General features: G+C 35.2%; 1 protein-coding gene across 11 annotated transcripts in view; it reads left to right on the plus strand.

Moving 5' to 3' along the window:
- DMD (dystrophin) overlaps positions 1-27060 on the plus strand; it is a 918699-nt gene that overhangs the window by 638707 nt on the left and 252932 nt on the right. For all 11 annotated transcript variants that reach the window (XM_027636380.1, XM_027636395.1, XM_027636430.1 and 8 more), the window contains 2 exons: positions 12256-12467; positions 19279-19433. In XM_027636380.1, the coding sequence (XP_027492181.1) occupies positions 12256-12467; positions 19279-19433 (367 nt within the window). The remainder of the gene's footprint in view (positions 1-12255; positions 12468-19278; positions 19434-27060) is intronic.

Raw genomic sequence — 27060 nt, forward strand, 5'->3', positions numbered from 1 at the left:
TGACAGTTGTGATATGTTGGGGGTTTTTTAATTATTATTTATGTATCTATTTAGTTATTAAGAAACAAATATATGTGTATGGCATGCCAGGCTGCATAGGTTGGGCCTCAGTTCATGTGACTTTGAGAACTAGTCCTTTAAATTAAGAATGGGGGAAAAAAGTTTACATTTTTTTTCTGACATACTCCTGTTCTTGCAGAGCTGTTCTCCTTTAAAGTGCTAAGTACCAGTATTTTTATAATAGGACTCTCATTTTCTAATCAGCAATTAGTTTTAAAAAATGGAGCAGTATAACTACACAGAGAATGCTCAAAATGTTTAAATGTATTGGAATTTTCAGAGGAAACATATCTTTTCTTCTGCAGTGTATATTGCTTCCTTAGTTGACTCTCTTGGATATTTACTTTGAAGTGCATAAGGTCATTGTAAGTGTGAAAATTAACTACTTCTTTGCTTTTTGTTTTAACAAAGTTTAATTTAAGGATTTCAAGTGTTGGGTAGCTAAAATTGTCTTTCTCTGTGTGAAAAAGTGTGGATTAATCAGTATCAGACTGATAGCATCTTGTAGAGTATATAAAAATAGGTGCAAGTGTGAGAGGGAAGACAGAATGGGGTGTAAGACCTGTGGAAATGTCAATCTGATGTAGAAGCAACAGCCACAAGGAATTAACTCACCTTCGGAAATCTTTCAACATTAATGTAGTTTAGCTAAAAGACTGTAATTGTAAATAATAATAAAAAAAGTTTCTTTTTGTCTTGCCCAAAAATAGTCTTTAATTTACAGCCTCATGATATCTTTTCTCCTCTCTGGAAGATTATTGTAAGAGAATTATTTAATCCAAATTACCAGTAAAGTGCATAATCTATTGTGTAAATGTGACTTTCTTTTGAACCTATAAGCTTCTGTCTGTGGTGGAATTTATATTCAGCTGCCCCTGAAAATATATCATGGAGGAAACCCTATAATGGTATGTCACTGCATTATTAAGTTCTGCATCCACCTTTGGGGTCCCCAGTACAGGACAGATTGTTAAAGACCTGTTAAAGCAGGTGCAGAGGAGGCCATGAGGCCTGGAGCATCTCTCCTAGAAATACACTCTGAGAGAGTTGGGGTTGTTCAGCCTGGAGAAAAGAAGGCTCCAGCGACATTTCATTGCCGCCTTTCAGTATTAAAGGGAATTTTACAGGAAGGCTGGAGAGGGACTTTTTATGAAGGCAGATAGTGATAGGACATGGAGAATGGCTTTAAACTGAAAGAGGGCAGGATTAGATTGGATATTAGGAAGAAATTCTTTATTGTGAGGGTGGTAAGGCACTGGAACAGGTTGCCCAGAAAATCTGTGGGATGGAACTTTGAGCAATCTGGTCTAGAGGAAGCTTTCCTGCCCATGACAGGGGGATTGGAACTAGGTGGTCTTTAAAGGGCTCTTCCAAATGAAATCATTTTATGATTCCGTGATTATAAAAAACTGGTAACGTGAAATAAATTTATACAGTTATCTGTTTCTGTTGTGAAATAACAAAAAATATTGAGTTGGTTCAGATGTACTATTAACTCAGTATAAAATGCCTGAAATATATGCTTACAGTTGAATATAGAAATCTTTTTTAAAAAGCACTTTTATTTCTTTGTTTTTAAATCAGTTTTTGCTCATTTGGAAGTTTTCTTTGCTTTCAATGACAAAAATAAAAGTCAAAGCTGGGGTGGTTTTTGATTTGGCCCATTGTTGCCTTGGTTTTTTTCCTGATGCATGCACGGCTTTTTTGATTGATCCACTGAGCTAAACTCAGCATTATTGCCAGCTTTCTGTGCCTGTTGCATGGTAATGTAGACCCAGAGTCTTCCAGCTGATCACCAGTGAGAGGCACGTGCTGTGGAGCTGCAGCAGTCGAATCACTGTGCAGATTTGACACTGTCACAAGGGGCACAGCAAAAGATCCACCATAGTCTGTGCTTGTAGTTCCCAGTCAAAGAATACTGTAGAGAGCAACTGTAGCTCATCAGATGGTCTCAGAGTTAAGAGCAACAATAAGAGCTGCTTTCTGACCGTTGCACAAAGTGCACCAGTTCACCCTTGCTGATGCAGCTTAATGAGTAGGTATAACAGTGGTAAGGATTTGGACCTTGAGAATTACAGAAAACAAATCTAGCTTTTAGATGATGGTATTCTGACAGATCATATAATATTTAATATCAGATAACAGAAGGAAGAGATTGTTGTTTATCTACTGTAAAAGGAATCAAAGCTTTATGGCTTTTGTGGAGAGTGGAGGTTATCCTGAGGAAGTTATTTTGTTTCTCGAGGAAAAAAAGAGCAATATAAACAGTCTGCAAAACTTTGCTTCACTAACTTGGAACCTGATAGCTGAATTCCTAAGTCTATTTTTATTTTCTAGCTGTTTTGGTACTCTTAAGATCGCCCAATATCTTGCTCCTACAGTCAGAGCTGAATTTATTAAATCAAAACCAAACAGAATACCAAATGCAGATATATTTGAAAAGCAAGTCTCAGCCCAAACTCAGTAGGAGTTAGTCGGCTGATGACGTTAAAAATATGCAGTGTAAACATGAATGTATGATAGCAACACAAAGTTATGTGCTACTGAGAATTCTAAAATTCGTTGCCTATATGCTTCATTAGGTAGGTAATGAATTTCACACATATCAGAACTTAAACTATGAGACTTACCATTATGTTTTTGCATCAGTAGGTATGTAAGTCTATGAAAGCATCAGTATATGAAAGCTGATGTACTTTAATAATGCTAAGAACATTCTTGATTATGTTCAGAGAAAGTAGAATACAATTTCACTAACTTAACATCCCATTTTTAAATACAGGCACAGATGAGTAGTTTCTTCTGGAAAAAAAAAAAATTCTTAAGTATTTTGTAGATAGGTTGATTACTATAAAATCTATCATCCATGACCAGAAATTAGATATATAATTATGAATTATTTTCCTTTTAATAGCTTAAGTAACCAAAATCCTAGGAAAAAATATTAACAGACATTTGGACAAAGATAAATACGAAAATACCTACTTACTTCTAATTAATCCTTACAATGCTAAGAAAATACAATGCTAAAAAAACTTATATTAAGTTGTTTGAAAACTTTTCTATAATTTTTTAACTGAAACAATTGGATTACCTACATATTCACTCATCTAGTTAATCAGATTAGTCTTAATCCTGTGGCTTCAGTTACTTTCTATCAGTCTAAATATAATTTCTAAATCTAATGTAAGTCTTCATAATTATATTATGAATATTTAAGAAAGTAGCTAAATTCAATAATGCAGTACATATTTTCTACATACAACAAAGGAAATTGGATCAATCAAACATTTTGAAAGATGATTAAATGATTCCAGCAAGGAAACCCTCTGTTTTTTCAATTAGTATGATTTTACTGTGAAGTTCTGTTTTTATATCCTGCAAATGTGAGAGTCTGTGCAGAAAAAAATTGTTAACTGCTAGTGGCATGTCCATATGCCTCCTGCTCCTGGGGTCATGGAAGAGTCACTACTGATTCTGCATCTTGCCTGATCTGTGGGACTGACTGCTGGTCCATTTCTCCGTAAATATTCTGCTCTACTTCTTAAGGCTCTGATGGCAAGAGAAAGGTGTCTGATCATTCTCTAATCTGTCCATCTCCCTAGTCAACACTTTATGTACATGCAGATACATATATTTGTTTCTGTAGGTTTCTAGCAAAACTACACTTAGGTTTGTTACCTATTTCATACTAAATCCTAAAGAATCTTACTTCTCTTTAGTGTGTTTATTTCTCACATCAGAATTTTACAGATTGTGTAACATTTTAAAGTGCAAAGTAAATGCTCTTCCACCTTTCTCATTAGAGAAAAAAATAAACAGGAAAACTTCATTTGAGAGGTGATAAGTGTTATATACATAAATACTTCTTTAAAAACTTGACAAACTGCTGAATGCCTTCTGAAGGACCTGCTTTTCAAATAATAAGCTCTTGCATGCCCTTCTCAGTGCTCAGTCACAGAAGTTGCTTTTGCTTGGTGTAAGAAACTGATTTCTTTAGATGTGCTACCAGCTTAGTCTGGTCTCTAACTCCCACTCTCTCTAGCAAGGTAAAAAGCATGCTTAAGAGTGTTGAAGAATTACTCACTCTGTGCTTAGCGGAAACCACTTGACAGTTTTCAGTTCAATCTGTTTGATCTGACACTTCTAAAGGAACAGAGTGACCTTCATTAGTGTGATCATATGGAAATGATTTTTAGATAAAAGAAAATAAGCTCTATCCTAGTGAAACAAAACAAAAGTACATTAGACTTGCAATAGTTGGAAATAATTACCCCCCAAAAGTATCAAACTACAAAATGAGATTATTGACTGCTTGTGTTTAAAGAAAAAACAGACACATTTAAATCTGTTGAAATCTCTTATTGCCTGTCTTTCTTAGCCTCTAAGAAACCAAGAAAGGCGAGATTCTTCCCCTTGGGGCTCTCATGCATTTTCATTGCTCTTCATCTCGCCAAAAAGACGACTAACGGCTGGTTTTCCTTGTAATACCTTTTTTCTGTTCTTAAAAACTGTAATATTGCACAATAGTGTAAAAGATCACAGTTCCCTCCTTCTTCCCAGGAATTATTCATTCTGTTTATATTCAGCTTAGTTTGTGTACATACTTCTGTTTTGCCTGATTTTTTTGTAAGGCATAGGCTTCGTAAAAGAATCTGTCATTTGGCATTATGAAACATATAGGATAAGGAATAATTTATAATATATTAATGGTGCATAAAAGCTACATCTGACATCTTACTGGCACGAATGGCAGACTTCATATTAGACTAGATATTCTATGTTGCCACCCCACTATTAATTTGGGTGTAATGTCTAAATCCTCTCATCACTTTACTAAGGGACCATCTAAGGGACGTATAAAACGTCTTAGATGACACATTATTAGTGGTTTTCCATATATATACATTAAAGAGTTGCCATAACTTTCTAAGGTCATTATTTAAGAAGTATGACTTTTATAAGCCACTGAAAAAGGTTAAGAGAAATACTGCTTTACAAGGAAAGATAAAGGACTGCTGAAATATAAATTACTATCCGAGTAGGCTGGCTCCAACTGTTCTCTACTGTATAGTGTCCCATTCAGCTCCATAATGGTTGCCTACAGGCAGCAACTTAGTGGATGTTATAACTGTTCCTTAAGTACTTCAGCAATTAAAAAAGAAATGTTTCAAACTTATCCTCTCTTGACTCTGCATCTACTATCCAAATGTTCTCCCTAGGCCAGTCTCTCACAGATGTACAGATTGTTCATAAGAACAGAGACAGCATCCTTTTGTCAAGGGATGTTGTATGATAGGCTTTATCAAAGTGATTACTCTTTGAAGAATAAGACTCAAGTCAGGCACCTCCTGTTGTGGAAGGCAGCAGAAAAGAAAGTAGAGCACTTACAAAAAAAAATAATTGACAAATGAAGAACTTTAACTGAAACCTTTCCCAATTTAAAAAAAAAAAAAACAAAGTTAGTTTGGCTAATTTGCTTAGAAAAATACAATAATAAAAAGCAAGGTAACCACAAGATAAGATAAAGTTTAAGTGGTATTTTGGCTGTGATTCCACTTATGTGGTTTACAGAAGACTGAGCCAAAATTAAAAAGCATCAGAAAGTCTTTCATGCAGTGCATGGTTGATGTGATTCCTGAACAGTCTTGTAGCCCTATAATAGCATCACTTTTTCTTCTTAATTTTTTTATCCCTAATATGTGGGAAGCTATACTGAATAGTGGTAGAAAGGAAAAAGTGTGAAAAAGGTACAGTAACGTACAATGTCTCTGTTTAAATCCGTATTTTCTAGTTTCTCCATTATGCCTCTCGGAAAACCTGCTGACTGTTTAGTAAGACACACTTAAAATTTTGCAGACTGGAAAAAACTAGTGTTCTGTATAGCCACAAAAGTTTAGCTAAACTAAATTTTATATGGATGTGTAGATTAGTGAAAATCATATGATGTAAGATGCAATACATAACAATTAACTTTCCAGAACATTCAAAGGAAAGTATGTTATGGGGCTGCAACTGCAAAAGAAATTAATCCAACCTGAAAATCAGTGCATCAGCAGCTCTGGTAACATGAGTTATTACTTTCTATAGTTCTGCTCTTCTGCAGCAGGACAGATTGTATTAGTCCTTTTCATCTTCAAATCTATGAAACTACAGTGAAATTATTACTTTTATAGGAAAATGTCAATATATTGACATTTGCTTTTGAAAAGCATTCTCCCACAGAGCAAAATGAGTGCAGTTTAGGTAATTTGTTGGGCAAGGAAAGTAGAGGCTTTCTGCCTCAAAATTCCTTTGCTATTCAGTTACTTGTTCATTTTTTTGGAGTCTGTACTAGATTCAATGGACTTACCAAAATGGCGTGAAATTAATCCTTTTTTCATCTTTGCATAGGCTAAGTATAACTTCTAGTAACGTGAATGTTATTCCTTCTGTGACTGAAAGCTTCTTCTCAGACTTCTTTTCTGTTGTTTCCACTGTGGTTATATTATAAACAGCAGAAAGTAAACTCTCTCAGTGAAGTTGTATTTGTCTTGTCAATGATATGAACACTTAACAAAGAAAAAGAGATTAATCTTTGTTTGTTTCTCTATTATACCTAAAGTATGAAAAAACCTATAAAATTGTTAATAAACGAAACTGAATCTTAAGGCAGCAGTCTCCTTCACTAAGAGTGTTCTTCCCTCAATATACTAAATTAATGATAACGGGATTGAAGAATAGACATCTTGGGTTTGATTGCTTTAGATGCTGTTTTCTGCTTTGTTGTTGCTTCTAATAATTTACCAACTCAGTGGTCAGTTCAGCAGAATTTCTTTTGACTGCCTTATTATATAATCACTATTTAACAGCTGGGGAATAGTAGAGATAGGAAACAAAAGAAACTGAATAGCAACCTTGAAATTACATACTGGCAGAATCTCATCATGCCCTAAATTACTCATTTGAGAGAGTTCAGTGTTGAACTGGGACTGGTTGGAGCCATGCTGGGACACTTACAGTAAGGAAGTGCAAAACTTTTGTAAGTAAAGTACAATGAAGAATTCTGCCTGGAGCACTGTGATTTGGAAATGGATGGGGTTTGGTCTTCACTTCAGGGACTAACCTATTATAGCCAGGTGGGTGTCGGTCTCTTCTCCCAGGCAACTGGCAGTAGGACAAGAGGGCACGATCTTAAGCTCTGCCAGGGGAAGTTTAGGTTGGATATTATGAAGAAATTTTTTACAGAGAGAGTAATCAGACATTGGAATGGGTTGCCCAGGGAAGTGGTGGATTCACTGTCCCTGGAGGTTTTTAAGATGAGACTGGATGTGGCACTTAGTGCCATGGTCTGGTAACCACGGCGGTGTCAGATCAAGGGTTGGACTTGATGATCTCGGAGGTATTTTCCAACCTGGTTGATTCTATGATATATTTTGTGTTTCTGACACTCAGTTTAGATTTGTTAATTGTCAAATATTTTTGTGGTTTTATATTTATATAAAACTAGTTAATGACCACATGGATTGATACATTATTTCTTTTCATGAAGTCTGTAAAGAAAATGTTGTCCTGCTTTTTCTAGCTTGCCCCTTCACAGATTGATTGGTAAATAATTTCTGTACTGAATAATTAAGAATCCTCTAGAGACAATTTGAAATACTGATTCTTACTATAAAGATATTGTGCTGTTGCCAAATTTAGGGCGAGGGAAGAAAGGAAGAAAAATAGATACAAAAATGACATGCCACACTAAAAAAAAAGACACTAGGCTTTGAAATGTAGAAGGCACAGGACTTAGCTGTAATGAACAATGTGAACTGAGGTGCTTCAGAAACTACTGAACTAGGGGGGAAAAAGGCTTTTGTCATCATTACTAATTATTTAAAATTCCTATGCTTCAGTGATATTAACATTACACATGTAGCCACATTTGTTCTGTCTATCTAGGTGTTTCCAATGTGTTGTCATCACAGTATGTAGGTACAATGATACATAAAAGGTAAAGATCAAAGTCTGATCTTAGTAATATGCTTTTACAATGGAGAGTGCAGTAAGGACAATTACGTTGCTTCTTCCTGGAAAAAATTACTTTTTAAAAACATATTAAATGTTCTTACTTAACTTTCAGGATATTTGGTCATCCTTGCAATAGCATTTTGTCTGCTTTTGTTTTATCCTTTTTTTTTTTTTAACTTAATGAGAGCCTTTATTTATTGAGGGCCTTAAATTCAAGGTAGGAAATAGCAATAACATTTTTTTTTAGTTCTCCTTAACTTGGGTAAATCCATTGCTTGAACAATTCCTTCACCTGTCATAGATTCTTCTATTTTTCTGGTTTTAGAACTCCTTTTCTTATTTCTAAGATTGTCTTCCTCATTCCAGGTGAAGATGATCAAACTTCAGAAGAAATTAATTTTCCTTATGTTGAATCCCTGTCATGGTTTAACCCCAGGCAGCACCTGCACCCCATGCTGCTGCCCATCCCTCCCCCACCAGTGATATTAGAGGGGAATCAGAAGACCAAAAGCTAGAAAACTTGTGGGTTTAGATAAGGACAGTTCAGTAGGAAAAGCAAAAGCCACACACACAGGTGAAGCAAAACAAGGAATTCACTTCTTCCCGTGGGCAGGCAGGCGTTCAGCCACCTCCAGGAGAGAACGGCCCCATCACATGGAACAGTTACCTGGGAAGACAAACACCATCACTCCAAACATCCACCCTTCCTCCTTCTTCCCCTAGCACTTTATAGACTGAGCATGATGTCTTATGGTCTGGAATATCCCTTCGGTCAGTTGGAGTCACCTGTTCCAGCAGTTCTCTTCCCAACCTCCCATGCACCCCAGTCTCCTCAGCCGCATGGCAGCACAAAGAGCAGAAGAAGCCTTGTCTCTGTGTAAACCCTGCTCAGCAATAACAAAAATACCTCTAGATTATCAACTCTGTGTTCAGCACAAATCCAGAACACAGTCCCATATCAGCCGCTCTGAAGAAAATTAAGTCTAACCCAACCAAAGCCAGCACAATCCGATGTGTACATTGTAACCTTCAGGATTTTGTAAAGTCCTGACAGCAGAAGTAGCCCTTCTAAGGCTATGTTCAGAATGTTAGCCTGAAAGGACTTTGTATTAAGATTCCTCACTGCTATATTACAAAACACTCTTAAATACATTGACAAGCCTATTCCTGTTAGTACCCAGTCAGAGAAAGCCTTTCGTATGTTCCAGTGCCCTTGCACAAAATCCTGTGGTGTTCAGAATACTTTAAAAATTGTCTTCTACTGTCCAACATTATTTAATAGCAATTCTCTGACCCTTCTCTTCTGCAGTCATTAGATGCAGATGAGGGGTTCATGAGTTGCTGTGAACAGTTTTAACACAATATAATACACTGAAATTGGATTTTCTGAACTTTTGTGTTTGGCATGAAACTATGAGTGGTGTTCACCTTTCCTTATGTGAGAAACATCCCACTAAAAAGGGAACGTGAACAAAATACATCCTTAAGAGACACTGATTTACACTGTGGTTTTCATTTTGGAAGCAAACCTCATATTTTAAGCAAAATATAGAGCCTTGGTTGTTTTTTTTTTTTTTATTCAAAAACAGATCAGGGAGCATCGTTTAGAAATTGTAAACATATATAATGAAGAGATTTTTATGTTACATTAAACTAAATGATAATGTATATATAAATTATCATTTATAATGATAATCATTATAAATTATTTCTACATATTTTGTCTGAAATACTACTGCACTCTTTGGTATATTGTAGCTTAGAAAGGCCAGATTAAGTATGTAGATATCATGGTGTGTTTAACCACAAGTGAAGTACTTTGTTAAGTGGGTTTGGTCACTCACTGGTTCAAGAAAACATTTTAAATTTGGGAGGGGGGGTTGTTTGGTTTTGTTTGTTTTGTTTTGTTTTTGTTTTTTTGTTTTTTAGATTACCTACTAACTTCCTGAACTCTTCATTCCAGTCTGTAATATTTTTTTTGAGGGAGATCAGCCAAGTATTTTCCCAAAGAAATGTTTATCATAGATTTAGAGCTTGTGTATTCATAGTCACTTGTGTAAGTGGGCTCCCAAGATGTCCTGAATATGGTTTTCAATATGCAGCTGCGTTCTCCTCTTGAGTGGAAGAACTGGTCATTATGGAATCCCAGGACTGTGGTATCTAATAAATGACTCAGTTTTATTGCAAAAAGCACAGTCCCTAGACGAGAACTGCTGATATGTCTTACTTAGATGCAAACCTCATGAGACATTATGGAACCAATATGTCTACAAATATTTTGATTTTTGGTGATAGGAAATATCAACATTTTTTATTAAAAGCAGCTATTATGAAAAATTAGTATAATTGTAGACCCAGTTTTCTTTTGAAGCAGTTCTGCAACAGAGTTTTCATTCATTCCTCTCTCCCTGCCCCCTCCCCCCAAAAAAACCACCAACTCCCCACCAACAAAGAAACTTATAATGAAACAAAAATAGGTGGGATTTTTGTAGGGTTTTTTTGTGGACAGCTGACATAAACACGCTGTTATGCTTCTGTCACCAATGCACCAAAATATTGAGTTTGCCAGGAATCGAAAGATAATGCTGAATGACTCTGAGTCTAAGGAGGAAGGTGCTCAAGTAGTGATTTGCAAGAAATAGGTGGCAACTGTTTCCATATGCCAGTGTCACTGTGGAAAGTGTTTGGACAGTCTTTGTTCCCTAAACCTCCGGCACAATCCTTGAGCCACACTCTCTAAGTCACATCAGGGAGATTTTGCTCAAGAGTTCTCTTCTGTTACTCACCCTTCCTGTAGACCACAACCTCTTTGTTGTTTCAATTATATCCTAAAGTTTTCATCAGAAACCCTCGCCCAGAGAGGGCACAGAAATGAGTTGTTGTGTGACAGGAGTATATGGCTTCCTAAAATGAGGGGTTAGATTTGCTTCAGATTAAGTATTTGGGCCTTAGGCTATTCTTACTGTGCTCTGACTGTGCTTTATGTTTTCCAGCTCTGTTTCTTCAGTTCCTTTTGCTTTTCCTTTGACTTAAACATGCTGCTATGTGTGCTTACTCACAGTTTTTCTCCCTAGGCTTGAGCAGGGGATGCTGAAAGGTTTTCTTCTCTCTCTCTAAACCTCAGCTGAGTCCATGGAAAGATCTTTATCCCTTCTTCTGGAAGAAGGAAGAGCACTGATAGGTAGAAGTCTCTTTTCCCTGCTGAAGCATTTCTCATTCAGATCTTTAGACTGCACCATTCTGGAATCAGCCTTGCAGTGGGAGATGCAGTATTGGAACAACCACTCAATGATAATTTCAATTGCCTTCTGAGTACTCTAGAAATCACTGTTCCCCTCCCTAGAAGGCCTATGAATTTTCAATATAGTGAGGCAGTCTTCAAGAAAATATCGAAAATGTAGTTTGTGCTGACTAACCTCAGGGAATTAAATATATATATAAAAAATACCTATTCCTTCATGCAGTGCACAGATTTTATTGTTTCTGGAGTTTTGTGGTTTTGTTTATATTTTGTTAAACTTCAACTGCTTGGAAAACTAGGTCTCTTGGTGTTTTTTGTGCTACTATGGATGAGGCTGATGCTGGGTACTAGCCAACGCTTATTATCAGTGATTTTAGTGATTCTTAAGTTTTCACAAGTCACATTTCTTTCAAATAGAGGATAAAGCTAATTGTTATTTTATAATTAAATGAACATGCAAGAAATTTTTTTAGCCTTTGCATTTTGTACATTTTGTGCATTTGCCTTAATGAAATAAGAAAGTATAGCCATTAATTGTATCTTACAGTAAATCTTTACCTAATATTACTGATGTCCCTAAAGGACTTGTTCTTCAGAAAGTCTTAAACCTTGTGTTGGTCTGGTAAGAATAAAGGATTGTTGCTGATACTTTTTCTTAAATATGATCCTGTTTCATAATGCTTTTTGCGGCATAAACCTGTCACTTCTGGCTGCACATGCATTGAAACACATGCTGTGTACCATAGTGTCATACTGTGTGACCCAGAACAGTTTATCTGTTCTTTTTGGTTAAGCTAAACTTAGATGCAATTGCAGCTTAAAAGTACAGGAGCTCTCCAATATGGTGACTTATAGAAAGAATTGAATGTTATTTTTAACTCCCTTTAGGGGAAAGAAGAAAAAAAAAAAGCTTTTGAGTGATTCAGCTTTTGTTTTTTTATTTTGTGTTTCACCAGTTGAAAAGATACAGAGCCAGTGGGATGAAGTGCATGGATACCTTCAAGGCCGGAGACAGCAGCTTCATGAGATGTTAAAGGATTCAACACAGTGGCTAGAAGCTAAGCAAGAAGCTGAACAGGTTCTTGAACAAGCAAAAACTAAACTTGAGTCGTGGAAAGAAATTTCCTACACCGTGGAAGCTCTGAAAAAGCAGAACACTGAGCTTAAGGTCACTACTGACTATTAAAATATTTCCATTTGGGTTAATTAGATCATTAAAGAAAATGTCCTCTAACTGTTGTCCTCTAACCATGGACAGTGCACATTGAGAAAAATCTTCCACAAGAAATTAGAAAGAAATTAATTTGCAAAGTCTAAAATATGTGTCATATAATCCTTGAACATGAAATTGGTCTTATCAGTCATAACAAATAGCTGGCTAATCTTTCAGAATGAATACCTACCTCTTCAACACAAGTATTTCTTGTCTCATCTGTTCAACAGCCCCAACTGCAGTGATGCTGCAGACTGGGAAATCCTGTACTATTGGTATGGCTGTCTGCACTCTTAATGGAGCTGTAAAGATTATCTGGAAGTAGTTCAGAAAAAGGGGGAAAAGAACCCCAACTGTAACAAACTATATCGAGATATTTTGAAAATCAGGCATTTTATATTTGCCACAGGATAATCTCCCTGGGCTCAGCCTTGGCAGGGTTATTAACTGAAAAAAACCTGAATTGGCTGCTCTTGTGATTTTAGCACACATGTTGCCACATTCTGGGTGCTAAAACATGTGCCTCAGTTAACTTATATAGCTGAGCTATACCTCAAGTAGCAATGCAAATATTCTCTTTTGCATAAGTTTTTAAGTTTCTTGTACTGGAAACAGTCATACTTTGGTGACATTCTCCATGAATAAATTTTGAGAACAGCTGTTTAAGATTAATATCTCATTTTCTAGTTGGGGAAAACCAAGATTGAAACCAACCAATCGATCAGCCTTTTAAAGCGAGTCCCAGCTCCATGGGAGAATAGCTACACAACTATTTTCTGATACGTTCTACTCTCCTGCACATCAGATTTTTGTGGGTTTTCCCTAACTCTTGCTACTGAACTACTTGGTTAAAGTTTGTGGACTTAAAACAGTCTTATTTGCACAGCTGAATAATAATGAACTGCTGTGAATAGTAGGGTCAGGTCCTCATCAACTAATTTTGCTGCTGGAGAAAGTATACGTATAACTTCATGATTGGTCTTCATCATTTAGTTATTGCCTTCCTGTTAGAAGTAGATACAAAATCTATTGGGTTTTTTGCCCCCCCCCTTTTTTTTTTCACTTGCCTGTAAGAAACATAAAAATATTCATCAGCCCATTCTTTTAGGGCTGAGATGTGGTTAAGATTTCTCATTTAAGATTGTACCATAAGGGTCATTTCTTGGGAAGGGTGGATTATGGTAAACAAGGGCAATCACTCACTAATGTATTGGAAAGAGTTATAGATCATGTACACCGCTGTCATTCAGCATAGAGGACTCCCATTTATCACTGTCTTCCCGCAGAGATAGAGTCCTGGCCTCTGCCCAGTGTTTGTTTAAAAAAAAAAAGAAAAGCTTCAACAAAGTCAATGTCCCAACTCTGCAAAGACTCAATTAACAAAAAAACAGTTCCGTACAAACACAGTGTTCTGTCATTGTGTTGAGTGTCTTATGTCTCAAACACAAATTACCTAACTAGGAAAATAATTGAAAATATTGCTTTAGAAATGGATTTTATGTCCACTTTTTTACAAGAATATATGAAGTTTAAATGAGTTCCTTCTAAGAGTGTATGCTTTCTGAAAAAATTATGGGTTATTTGGGATCAGCATTATTCAAGGAGAGAAATAAGAACATCCTGTTTTTCTCCTCCATCCCCAAAGTGATAGAGAAAGAATACTATTATCCTTATTCAAGGAATGTATCTCTATGTATAATAGTTTCTGAATGGAAACCTGAAGATTCTTTTCCCTCTTTCTTTGAAAGCACTTGGGCTATCTGTATCCTCAACCATTCCTGTCACAGTCTGCATTCAATGTGGTGTGTTGTGTCAAGTTACAGGCATTAATCTATAATTATAATTTCAGTGTCACAGCCAGTCCATCTTAAATTGTGCCCTCATGATGATTTGAACATCAACAGGCTCTACTCTGCCAGGGTTGTTTACTTTCATTTGGTTATGCCTAGCCTTTCTCCCCCAAGTCTAGAAGAAATTCTGTCTTAGAGAATTGGGTGTGTGTAGGGTAGGTTTTGTTTTTTTTTTTCTTTTTTTTTCCTTTCTCTTTTTTGTGTTTCTTTTCTACCAGCCTTCCTAGAGGAATTACCTTTGTCTGCCAGTAACTCCTATTGTGTCAAATCCCTCATGAGAACTCCTCAGATGCGACAGCGTCAGCTGTTGTGTTCATGCTTGAGATAAGGAGTCATGAATTCTAAGGAAAATGGAATTTTTTTTGAATTCAGCAGCTTTATGTTTCTTCTGGATAGCATTATCTAAATTGAAGGACCTAGAAATACATTAAGTTATCAAAATAACTTTCCAGGCTTCTGTGCCAAACACATCTAGTTTGATGTTGTTCCCCAAAGATGTAGGGTAAGTATGCTGTCTTCTGGCTTGCTGTTACACTGATGAGAAGGAAGCTGTCATTTCTATTCCTTTGTGTTGAGGGAAAAGAGAGAGGTCAGTGTGAGACAAAAAAATTCTTCAGACATATTAATTTTGTCAGCTTTGGATCTCAACACAACTTGGTGTGAGAAAGTAGTCACCAAGTGGTCTTGCTTTTTAAATATTACAGATCTGCCTGAAAACAGTTGGGTCAATGTGTAAGTTCCCCTCTACTCCATGGGAACTTTTAATTAGTGCTTATGTTAATGCATTTGTGTTCAGGCATCCTTATACATGAGTGAATGCTAAACTCAGCAATACCAGTCTTTTGGTTATTTAACTTTTTACAATATCAGTATAAACCAAAAACCTGTATCTAGCTTGTATTTGGCCAGTGATGTTTTTAACAGAATATGATAGTTTTGTTTTTGACATTTAAAAGAGAAGTAATGAGGTAATATAGCTAATAATTAAAAATATTATTAATTTGAATCAGAAATTAGTTCACAACCAATTTGCTGAGGATTAAAGCCATTTTTTTTTTAGTTTGATATTTGAGAACTAAATTAGTGTTAGATGTAGAGAAACATAATATGGCAATATGACCAATGAGAGTCTTTACCATTAAGCCCTCTTTATTATTGTTCATTAGGTGATGACTGCAGATGGTTAACTCAGCAGGCTGAAGGTTGTGGGTGTATAAATAGTACACGATCACACCTCATCTCCCTCAGTCACCAAGTCATCAGAACCTAAGCTAGTCTAAAACTAGTCTTTTCTTAATAGGATAATGAGCTTCTGTTTAAAAGAGAAAAAAAAGTCAAAAAACCCCACCAGAACCCCAAGTCAAACAAAACTGCTATGGCTGCCCGTTCACTCCTTGGCTCCTTGTTTTTGTAAGAGGAGCTAGTGAGGAGTCTCTTCTCCCTCTGTGACAGTTTAGCTGGGATGACCAAAGTGAAGAGGAGGAAGGATGGAGACCATGCTTCATTCCTTTCCTTCATTGACCATTTATTACTCATTCATCTAGATAGGAAATTATATAGTATCTTGATTACATCCCCTGCTCTGTTGGGACTCAAGAGGCCAGGCAGCTTTCTACTGGCATAGCCTGGAGAGTGAACTTTATACCCTGAATTTGTGGATAAGACTGAGGCTGTCCTGCTTGCCTTTGTCAGCTTTTTGCAGGGGAGTAACTTATTAGGTACTTTTCTGTCACTCCCCAGGTACTGTATAGGATGAAGTACAGTCTCAGCATTTTGTGGATTTTTGTTATTCCAGGGCTGACAGTGTACTGATTTGATTTTAGTAAAACAATTAACAATTAAGTTAATGTTCCTGACAATGATGCAGACACTGAAATAGAATTCCTTGCTTCAAAAAAAATCTTTAATTATATAAATAAAACATACTAGATATACAGAAAAAGGAAAGAAAGCCTGATTTTCCAGATTTGTGATACATACACGGAACTGGATGATGCTGTACATACAAATTGCTATATTTGAACTACTATGTGTCATTGATTTTGTTCCACTGGGCAATCCTGGGATAGAAGAAAACCCAGCTCTAAATTCATTACTTGTTTTTAATCAAGAATCCTTAATTACACAGACTTTCTTCCTATTAACATCAACTAGTGTCTTCTAATTAAAAATTATAAATAAATTTATACCTAAGTAACGTGATAAATGCACAGCCTTAATTCTTTAAGCCTTTTAATAAACTCAGCGAATTCCAGTGATAACACTGGACAAAACAAAGAGAATGCTTTAAAAATGTCAAAAAGAAATTAAGGTAATGAAGCATTTTTCTTTAAAATAAAAACAAATGTGTTCCTAAGTAACTAAAAGATAAATGAGGCTTAAAAATATAAAAGAGAAAAGACCAAAAAAAAAATACCCTGAATTTAATTCTGAAATATACATTATAGTCATGTGAGATGACAGTTAGTGGGCTTCTGGTTGGACAGACAGGTAAAACACATACCACAACACTTTGTTTTCAGTGTCTGCACAGAGTGAAGTTGAAGCATGCACTCCTCAAAGCTGTTGAAAAATTACATACCAATTTCCAGTAAAATGGATAATACAAATTGTTTCCATCAGCAAACCTCTCTGTGTTCATCATTTGTTTCCTGAGTGATGACCTCGTGTTGTAGTGTCAGGAAGTTAATGGATTAATGTTGAAGTTAATGGTGAGAACAACATATTTGGAAATAAACTTGTAATGGATATTTCCTTTTTTTTTATTATAAAACATGGTTTGAAAGCTTTTACGAGATCATTTATTTTCACATGGGACTGGGCAAAAGAACTTTTTTTCAAAGTAAAGTTTACAGACCATTAATTTACAATCCAGGCAAAATATTATGGTAACTTTGCTAGGTAAAGCAGTGAACAGTCAATCTACTGTGATTCTTTGGCTGGAACAAAACTAGCTGCATACCTGTGTAATTTTGAACAAAGAGAAAGGTAGAGTATAAAGATGGATAGACCTAGATGTGGAATAGATGCTTGTTATAAAAGATTTACAGAAGTGAAATGATAATTACTGTAGAATTTATTTAAATTTTGTGTTATATATATTATTATATTTGTATAAATATTAAAATTTATGTATTTATTGTACATAATTGTGTCAGGAAAGAGCTCAGTTGAGGGCCTATTTCCAAAACAACCACCTGGCTGTATCTTTCTCAAAGAAATAGTAGTGGTTTTCCACAAAATCATCACGTCTCCTAATTACATCTCCTTACTTAACGGAGGAGAATGACTTAAAAAAATTGTTTAGGCAGCTTCATCATAAGTGAGCTTAACTGCAGCATGTTCAGATGGTTTGGGGGATTAGGGGTTAGTAGCCTCCTCCTGATGTTTGATCATTAGAAATAGAATCCCTTGTTCAAAACAGCCAAGTTGCTGTCTTTTAGTACCTGAGGGTGCACAGTAGCTGAGTGATCTGCCCTCTCAGGAAGGAATAACACAGGAAAGACAGGAAATACATGTTTTCACTTGTAAAATATGGAGAGGACCTAGGGATGTTGAAGCAGCTTTTTAAAAGGTAAGAGTTGGGGGGAAAAATTAAAACCCTCCAAAACTCCATCTGAACTCTCTTCAGAGATCAAGTACATTTTCGTCCCAATCTTAATCAAAATCATTTACAGACCTTCTGAGAGTAAAACTTAAATGCATAAAATATTCAAAATTTATTCAGTTTTACTTAGTATTTAGGCTCTTTCATCAGGGATTACATATGTAAGTTCAGATTTCTGTGGAGAATTCCTTATCTGAGTCAAAACAAGATTTCCAGAGGAATACTGCTTTGGGAGAATGAGAACAAAACTGTTTTTTCTTACTGGCATTTCCTGATTTGTGTATTAAAGCACAGCAATAAAGACAGTCAAATCTTACTGTTTGGGTTTTTTTGCTGATAGCTTCATATGTTTACACACAACTTACTATTTCTATTTGCAAATACAAACTTTTTTTCCACTTGCATTGTCCATTTTATTGGCTAGTTGGAGTCTGCCTAGTGCAAAAGTATAAGTAGACAATCAATTATCTTTGCTCTTTCATTTTGTTGTTACACATTATGAATTAAATATGCAGCTTCAGTGCATTTGTATGGAAATTTACTCTGAGAAAGAGAGTAACAAAAAAGATGCATGGGAGCTGGCTCCTGGTTGAATGAGTTTCTGGATTTCCTGGCCTGCTTCTGGAATGAGGCAACTGCCTTAGGTGGAGAGAACAAAAAGGAGAGGAAAGGGGGAAACAAAGAATGACCAAGATTTAAAAAACTTCCTTAATATTAAAAAGTGTAAATTAACATTATGAAGATATTGATGGGTTTGTCAGTAGTATTTTGCTGTATTGCAGATTTAGTGCAGTTCCAGTAGATGGCACTAATTACATAAACAATTTGTTAAAATGAACTAAATTATAAAAAATAACCTGAAAGCACAGGTCTTAATTGTCCAAATCTCACTATCATTTCACAGCATTATTTCACTATATTTTCCATCTCAGTATAATTCAACATCACAAACTATCATAGTTTGCATAATGCATAATACTGCATCCGTCATCTTTTTGTGTTTCAGGAAGGAATAATCAACATTCTAGTCAGTGTTTATCAGTTTGGGCTGTCATGTCTTATCCAGCATTTAGGAAATTTTTGCTTAACCCTCTCAGAGTTTAGAAGCAGTCCTGTGGTCTTATGACTAAAAGAATTTAAAACATTTAAAAAGATTGGCCTTCATTACCAGTAAATCTGAGCAAGTCCTTTTTCTTTTTTTTTATATTGATGGTGTAAGTTGTTCATCTCCTTCTCTAATAATCATATGATGTACGTGATCATTTAATGGTGCTCTGAAGTTTATTCTTTCTTTCTCTTTTTACTTCAGCAATTTGCAAAAGAAATACGACAATGGCAAATAAATGTAGATGTAGCAAATGACATGGCACTTAAACTGCTCCGCGATTATTCGGCAGATGACACCAGAAAAGTACAACTGATGACAGACAACATTAATGCGACGTGGGCTGCCATTAGTAAAAGGTAGGATATAAACTCTGCTATTAGATTTGTTGTTGAACTTTATTAACATTCATTGCCCAGCTTTGGTTGGAGATTATAGGCAATATAACTTTTGCTAATGGCATGACTATAGTGAGAAAGGATCATGACTCTTCTGTAGAATTTTTTGGAAATATGTCTTTGGAATGCCATTTAATTCTCTCAAATAAAGTTTTGCTTCCTGCCAATTTTCCTCTGCTATAAACAGTTGCCAACTAACTTCAACTGATAGGTATTTAAAATATTTAAAATTAAGTGCTTCATATATCTATGTACTATCTCCACATCACAATCACAGTAGTGATTTTTACTCATAAACTGAATCTGAAAATGACAGACATCCTATTGAAGCAGGTTCAAAGTAGAAATGTTATCCTGTACCTTTGAAGCAAATCTCTAGTCAAGAAAGTTTCTGTTAAATCCTTGACCATATTCTTTATTACATTTCACAGTCTTTCAGTATTTGGTTCAGATACCAATTCCTTTCTAAAAGCAATTTTTTTGCAGCTTGTCTCCAAATTGTGAATCATCCAATGCACAACCTATAAAATTAGAACATATAGCAATAAAAATTGCTTTCTTTATAAAAGTAAAAGAATTTTAAATCACTGCACATTAGATGAGATGTGTAAACATTATATGAAAGTTGTTTCAATCATTTTCTTGGATTAAGCTTTGTAGCTTATAACTGTAAATAGAAATGAATTAGATCTTAACATGTTTTTAATTAAAGTGTATGAACAAAGCCAGGAAAGTTAGTTTAGCTAAATATACAGTAAATTCAGTAGATCTTCTTGCATAACAACAGTTACTTAAATCACTGATGACTACAGAAATTTATTACCACTTCTTCTTTAATTTGATATTCGTATGAATGAGGCACTTTAAAGGCATTTTTTTCTGAGGCAGACTTACCACTGACTTAAGACACTCTTCAAATGAGAGAAGGGATACTACTGATGTCCACTAAAAGAAAGGCACACAATAATTAAAAAAAAAATTTATTTTTAACAAGAGCAATAACTAAACTGAGAATTTTGTATAAACAGTCAGTTAATATCTACTTGCATTTCTCCTGTAATAATAGTATCCATTTTAGCCTTATTAGTAGTAGCCATACTTTTAATAAAAAGCATTTTGTTCTCTGCGGTCTGAGAAGCAGTTTGAGGGGAACATCTGTTCCTGGATAAAAAAGGTTGGATGTGTAATGGTCAAAACCATTCCCCATGAGTAGATAAAATCAGTAGCTCAAAGGGTTAGAGGGGAGAACCAAAGGAAAATGGTTTTGTCTGTATTTAGAACTACAACCCCTGCTTGATGAGAAGTCCAGGATATGTCTGTAGCTGCTGTGGATGTTCAGGTAGTAATTGTAAGTGCAAGAGAATCTTTAAGCCTGTTAATGCTTCAGTCAAAGCCCAGGTATGTTTAATGTTGCCCAGATGTGAGAATTGCCATTCTTGCATGTGCTCAGCCAATACTAGGCTAAAAGAGAGTACAGAATCTTAAACACGCATTCCTTGCAAGCTTCTACAAAATACACACACATTAGAAGTTAGATGTTAGATGAATTACTGCAGTAAATGTTTTCTGTCTTAGGAGAGAGCTGTGTAGGTGACTGAGTTGACATTTCACTTTAAGAATTACAAAAAGGATAGGAGTAAGCTTGAACAGGTAACTTTGAAACTAGAGTTTCCTATTTTTTTGATTGTATGATGTTACTACTTTTCTAATGTATTTTTAATTGATTTTTTTGTATATAATTTTTGTAAGACTTCTCATGATTTGGTAACTTGAAAAAGAAGCATGCTGCAAACAGTAGTTGATAATCTTCTCTAAGGACTGGATCACATTTCTGTCTGTCTTTTGAGACTGATAAATGTGGACATAGTAAGGCATTAAGTCAACACAAGACTTCTATTGAAAAATTTTCTCCGCATATAGATCTTTCAGGTTTCTTTGAAGCAGTAGCCAGGCCTTTTGCTCATACAGTGGCTCCTGAGTGAGGTCTTGAAAGAGCATCCTAGATTTCTAGAGGGATTGAAAAACTGTGTAGATGTGAGACTTAGGGCCATGGTTTAGGGGTGAGTTTGGGAGCACTGGGTTACTGGTTGGACTCAATTATCTCAGAGGTCTATTCCAACCTAAAAATGATTCTGTGATTCTCTTGTTAAACAGCCTTGTGGAAAGAGATGATGGAGTCCATGGTACTTTGGATAACAAAATATCAATTTGTTCTGATTTCTGGGGACGTTTTTCAGTTTGGTTTTTTAGCCCTCCTTCTATGCTTCAGCTTTCAGGTTATTGCATAGAGAAAAAAAAAAAAGTGTTTTTCTGATTTGAGGGATCTTTTGAACTGTAAGAGAATATTTACAGAGTAGAAAGTAATTCTACTGACACGTGAATTGTTTAGTCACAGTCTCCAAGAAAGACTAGTTTTCCACTGAGATACGTATGCAATGATTTCAGATATATCCATGTATGTTACTTTCATTTAGACCATGAATATTGCTCTAATGACTTGGTGACTTCACAGTGATTTAGAAATACATTTCAAATAATATTCTTTACCATTTTTCCAGTATTTTAGAAGCAGTGTTATCACTATGCATGTCTTAAGTACCAAGAGGAAATACTCAGCTAAAGATTTTGCTTTCTTCTTTCTATATTGATAATTTGAATGGCCTTTTTAATTTGAGAATATTTTCTTTTAAAAAGAAAAAGTTGCTGACATTGTTTTGAACTGGTTTTCCTTTAATCTGTCAGAATTGTTTGTCAGTGTAATATCAGAATTGTATGTCAGTGTAAGAAAATTTGAAACTTCCTTTTCCATGAACCAGATTACTAAAACAACCGGCAGGCAAGCAACAGTAAAATTCCACTTTGCCTGTTGGTAGTAGTTGCCAAAGCAAGTACTTCAGTCATTAAGGCAACATCTGCTACCTTGTGTTTTGTTTTGCTTTAGTAGATTTGCAGCTGATTGCTGTGTGTTTACCCTTTGCCTTACTATTGTGTTTTACAACATTGAACTATAATGATTACCATTCTCCAGCTCCTTTAATAGCCAAGTTGGTAAATGCTTGATGGTTGCTTCACCTTTTTTCACTTGCCACTTTTTAATTTTTGCCTTTGTTGTTGAAATTGCGAGGATACACTGAAAAAGCATATGAACTAATCAGTTGGGCAAAAGCCTGAGTGACTTCTAAAGAGGCATCTTCCTCTTGTCTTTAGAAGCATTGACTTTCCAAGAAATAACTATATTATTTAAGCTTAGGCAGTTAAAGAGAAAGTGATTTGTATTGCTTGCATTAACAAAAATAGATCTAACAGATGAACTGAAGAGTTCTCAAGAAGGAAAAAAAATGCTATGATGGAAGCAACTACTAGAAATTTACTGTATTAAAAATGTTTGTTATGGTAGCATTATGATACTACTTCCTTTTGTGGGCACTCATATTTTATGTGAATTATCATATAAAAACATTAGCAGTTTCCTAAATTTTCCTTTCCTGGGAACCCAGAAAAAGTGTTAAATATCACTTGCTAAATACTAAGCTAAAAAGGGACTTAGATCTTTCTTACATGGAGTATATATTGTGACAATAATTGCATAACTTATTCTTAGAACTGTTTAATATTCCAACCCACCCCTGTCTAATAGACATCTTGGAATTTTTGCATCACCCTCCAGTTCCTGTGCTCAAGTTTAATGGAGCTCAGGCCACACAGTAGGTGTTGAGAGTTTTCACTGCTCATGATGCTTTTTTTTTGGCTCCTGAGGCAAGACACACATCAGTCAAAACATAAAAAGTGACTTCCTTTTCTACATTAAAGGATATGGACAGTGAAGAATCAATATATAATCACTTTTATGTTGTTACTAGTTTAAGTTGTACGGAGTTAGACAGGGAGTGGCAGTAGGTAGAGAGAGGTAAATGTGTTTATAAACCTTTTTGAAAGACCTGAGATACCAACTTCCATATTTTATTATGAATGTTGTTAATTCTCCAGTGCAGCAGTTTTATAAACACCTTGAATTTGCATGTCAGCTAGACAGTATGAAATGCAAATGGCCAAACAAATTAAGGACAAAAACAGTACAAAAGTATGATGCATATATGTTTCCTATGTATATGCATAATATAACAGTAATTATAAGTGTGAAAAAGGTCATAACCTAGATTTGGTCTTTGAGCAACAAAGTATTCCTTATCAGTGTTTGCTTGCTATAAAAATACAATTTTTAAAATGTAAACTTCATCTGTACATGAAGTTTGTAGGTATAATTTTATTGCCTGCACAGAAAGAGCTTGATCATTCTGCTGGAGACAGATTTTCCTAATACTCTGTAACTGTCCTAATGCTACTTTACTTTATGTTACTTGTGGTAGTAGTCACATTTGCTTTACAGTTGAATTGCATTCTAGGTGAGAAGAACTGCATTTACACGTCAGCAACAGCCAGAAGTGTGAATTGTGTTGAGTTATACTGAAGATTCATAGTTGGTTTCAGTATCTAGACTGTATGTAGGAACCATCTCACAAGAGCTTGTTTACTCATTAGGCTTGGAATGCTCAGGTCAAGCAGCAAAGGATTCACATTCTCAAGCAAACTCATCCTTTTCCTTTCCATTCTTCAGTTGTTTAGAAGCTTGGTTGTCATTCCTACAATCAATATAGATCCATGAGTATGAACAGCTATTATAATTTTTTGTGCAGGCACGCTTTTGTTGAGCACAGTGAAACAACTAAATTGAAAATGTGAGTGGCCATGGGAACCTCGTTTACATGGGAAGTTTGTTTACACGTCTGTGCCTGCAGTCCTTGTCCTGGCTGTAGAGCTGCCTTTGTGTGGGTGTGAGCAAGAAATCTGTGCAAATGTACAACTTCAGATGAACATGGCAAATGGGATTTTCTGATGTAAATTTGTTTTCTCCTAAAAATAGTATGATAATTTGTATTTTTATCATCATGTTGTGGTGATTTATTGGTTTTTTGAAATAATTTTGCCAGGCTCAAGAAAGCAAACGTGTAGAGAGACTGCTTCTTTACAGCCAATATGTCATGCTGAAGCTTGTTATTTACACCAATTTAGTAATGGATACTATTCAAAAATTGCAAAGACTGCTAGAAAACTTTGTAATTGTAGGATAATTCTTTTGTTTTGTGAGAGATGCTGATAATACATTTATCTTTGTTGTCCCTACTATTTATTTTCAGTCTAGATGATTGTCAGATGCTGTCTTTGAGAACCGGACTTGGTTTTAATTCTTTAATGACCTAAACACTTTTACTTAATCACTAAAACTATTCACATCAATGAAAGTGAGTCTCCGTGGTCTCAGGTATCATAGCTGAGACTACGTAAAGGACCAAATAACTTTAAACATCAGCATGTTTTTTTCTGAAGGACTAATGTATCTCTACTGACTATTGTTTTGAACAGAAGAGACAAAGTTTTCAAAAAAACATTTGATCTGGAAGTCTTCTGGAAAGTCTGAATTTTACATGGGATTCTCATGTCTTTCTTGTTAGACAAAAGGGCACAAGAACCTTTTAATTTTCATTAAACTTATTTGTCGGTACACTACTTCGTAATTCTCAGAAACTGCTCTCCAGCAGTTAGTAATATTAGCAAACTCTAAAGAAAAATTCTTTATTAGCAGCTTGTGATGCAAAAATGTTAAACCTTTTGTGTTTAAAATGACAGATATCTTCGAAGGTACCTAAGAGTTGTTTTCAGATAAAGGATTAAAGTATTTTTTGTTTTCTTTGTTCTATTCTGTTACCTTTATTTTAAATAGAATAGTGCACCCTCAAAAAAGGACTATAAGAAGGGCGAGAATGACAAGGTTTTGGTGCTCTGAGTTTAATTTGATATAATTGTCTGTTTATGTTTTACTTATATCATCCCTTAATATATAAATTTTTAAAAGTATACATAAAAAGCCATTTGGTGCACAGGGATTATTTTATGATGATAGATAAAAGAGAGGTTACCTATTTGAAAGACATTTTACTAACTGCCTACACTCTCAAACAACTATTTAGGTACAAAATATAATCTCAAGTTTATCAGCAGTGACATCAGTTTACATTGCTTTGCAATTTTTTCTTCCTAATGTCCAAAGAATGATGAAATTTCATCTACATATAGGAAAAAATTATAAAAAGATGTAAATAAAACCGCCAGATGAAGCTCCTGTAATCAGGAGATCTGGAAAGTCATCTTACCTGCTTATATTCTAGTTTTATCTTAATTCTCCACTCAGCTGACCATACTTCTACAGTGCTGACATAAGTATGTGGATCCAAGATGAGAATTTAATTGGTGGTAGCTAATGTTTGTGGTTTACTTTGTGAGAGGATAGTCTTGAATATCTGATACTTTCAAAATGCTGGTAGGAAGCACTGAAAAAGCAATCTTTCCCAGAATACTCTCTGATTCATCATTTCCATCTTTGTGAACAAATTCCTGTGATTTTTGAGAAACTCTTTTAGGATTAAAAAAAAAGGAAAGAGTTCTTGAGTTATTTCAGGAGAGGGTAATGTCAGTAATACAGTACTTGATGAAAAGGATCTATGGATCCTTGTGACTTCAGGGACATGTTGTTAACACCAGTCTGGACAACCTAAATTTTCTCATATCACTTGTATATATATATATATCTATATATATGTATATATATATATATAGTCTAGTAACTTTATCACTTCCAGAAAGGTGATAGATCATCTATAGGTCTGCTAAGTCTTCCCACAGACAGACAGAAATGACCTCAAAGAGAAGAGCGTTGTTGTTTTTAAATTAATTGTTCAACTTGTCTGTCCCACAGAGGATTTGCTCAGGTCTCTAGGCACCATGAATTCAACTCATGGAGAGTTTGGTGATTTTGGGTTTTAAATGTCATCTAATCTTAAGGATTTAATTATAGACAACTTAAAAAGAGGATAGGGGTGGCATTTTGCAAAGAGGCCTTCAGCTTCCAATACTGAGAGCATGTTAGCAATAAAAACTAAGCAGGAAAAGTGAAAGTAGAATGTTTAGAAGCACATTCCTTGCTACTCAGACAGTTGCTATTTCCATTTTTTTCTCTTGGTTTATATTTTGCTCTTGGCTAAGAATCCTACTACTTTTTTAATATTTGCTGTGTGTTTAATGCTGTTTATTCGTTTCTGGAGAAAATGAGAACAGTGCTCATGTTGTAGTGAAATCCAACTAGACAAAATTACTAAATAGTTTATGGCACAGAGTTCTAAAGGGAGAGCAGTTTTGTGAACAAACTTGAATCGTAACCGGAGCTTAATTTGGGCATTTCAGAGAAAAACTCCATTTGAGAAATATTCCTCTTTTGGATCCACAGGAGATGCAGGAGGAGCAAGGTACTAAGGCAGACTAAGTCCAATTTTGTGACAGAAAAAACAGAAATGTCAATTTTTGTTCCTACTCCATTAGAAGGTTAAGACAAATGTTTTGTTCTTTTTCTTAAAGGTGTGATTTTCTTAAGTAATTAGAAAGTTTTAGTCTCTATTTGAACAAGAACAGAAGGTCTCTATTTGAACAGAAACACTGTGCCCTGAAAGTCCTACCTTAAATATATTTCCAATTAACC

The sequence above is a fragment of the Corapipo altera genome, unplaced genomic scaffold (genome assembly GCF_003945725.1).
Source record: "Corapipo altera isolate COAL_440 unplaced genomic scaffold, ASM394572v1 0, whole genome shotgun sequence".
NCBI classification, from domain to species: domain Eukaryota; kingdom Metazoa; phylum Chordata; class Aves; order Passeriformes; family Pipridae; genus Corapipo; species Corapipo altera.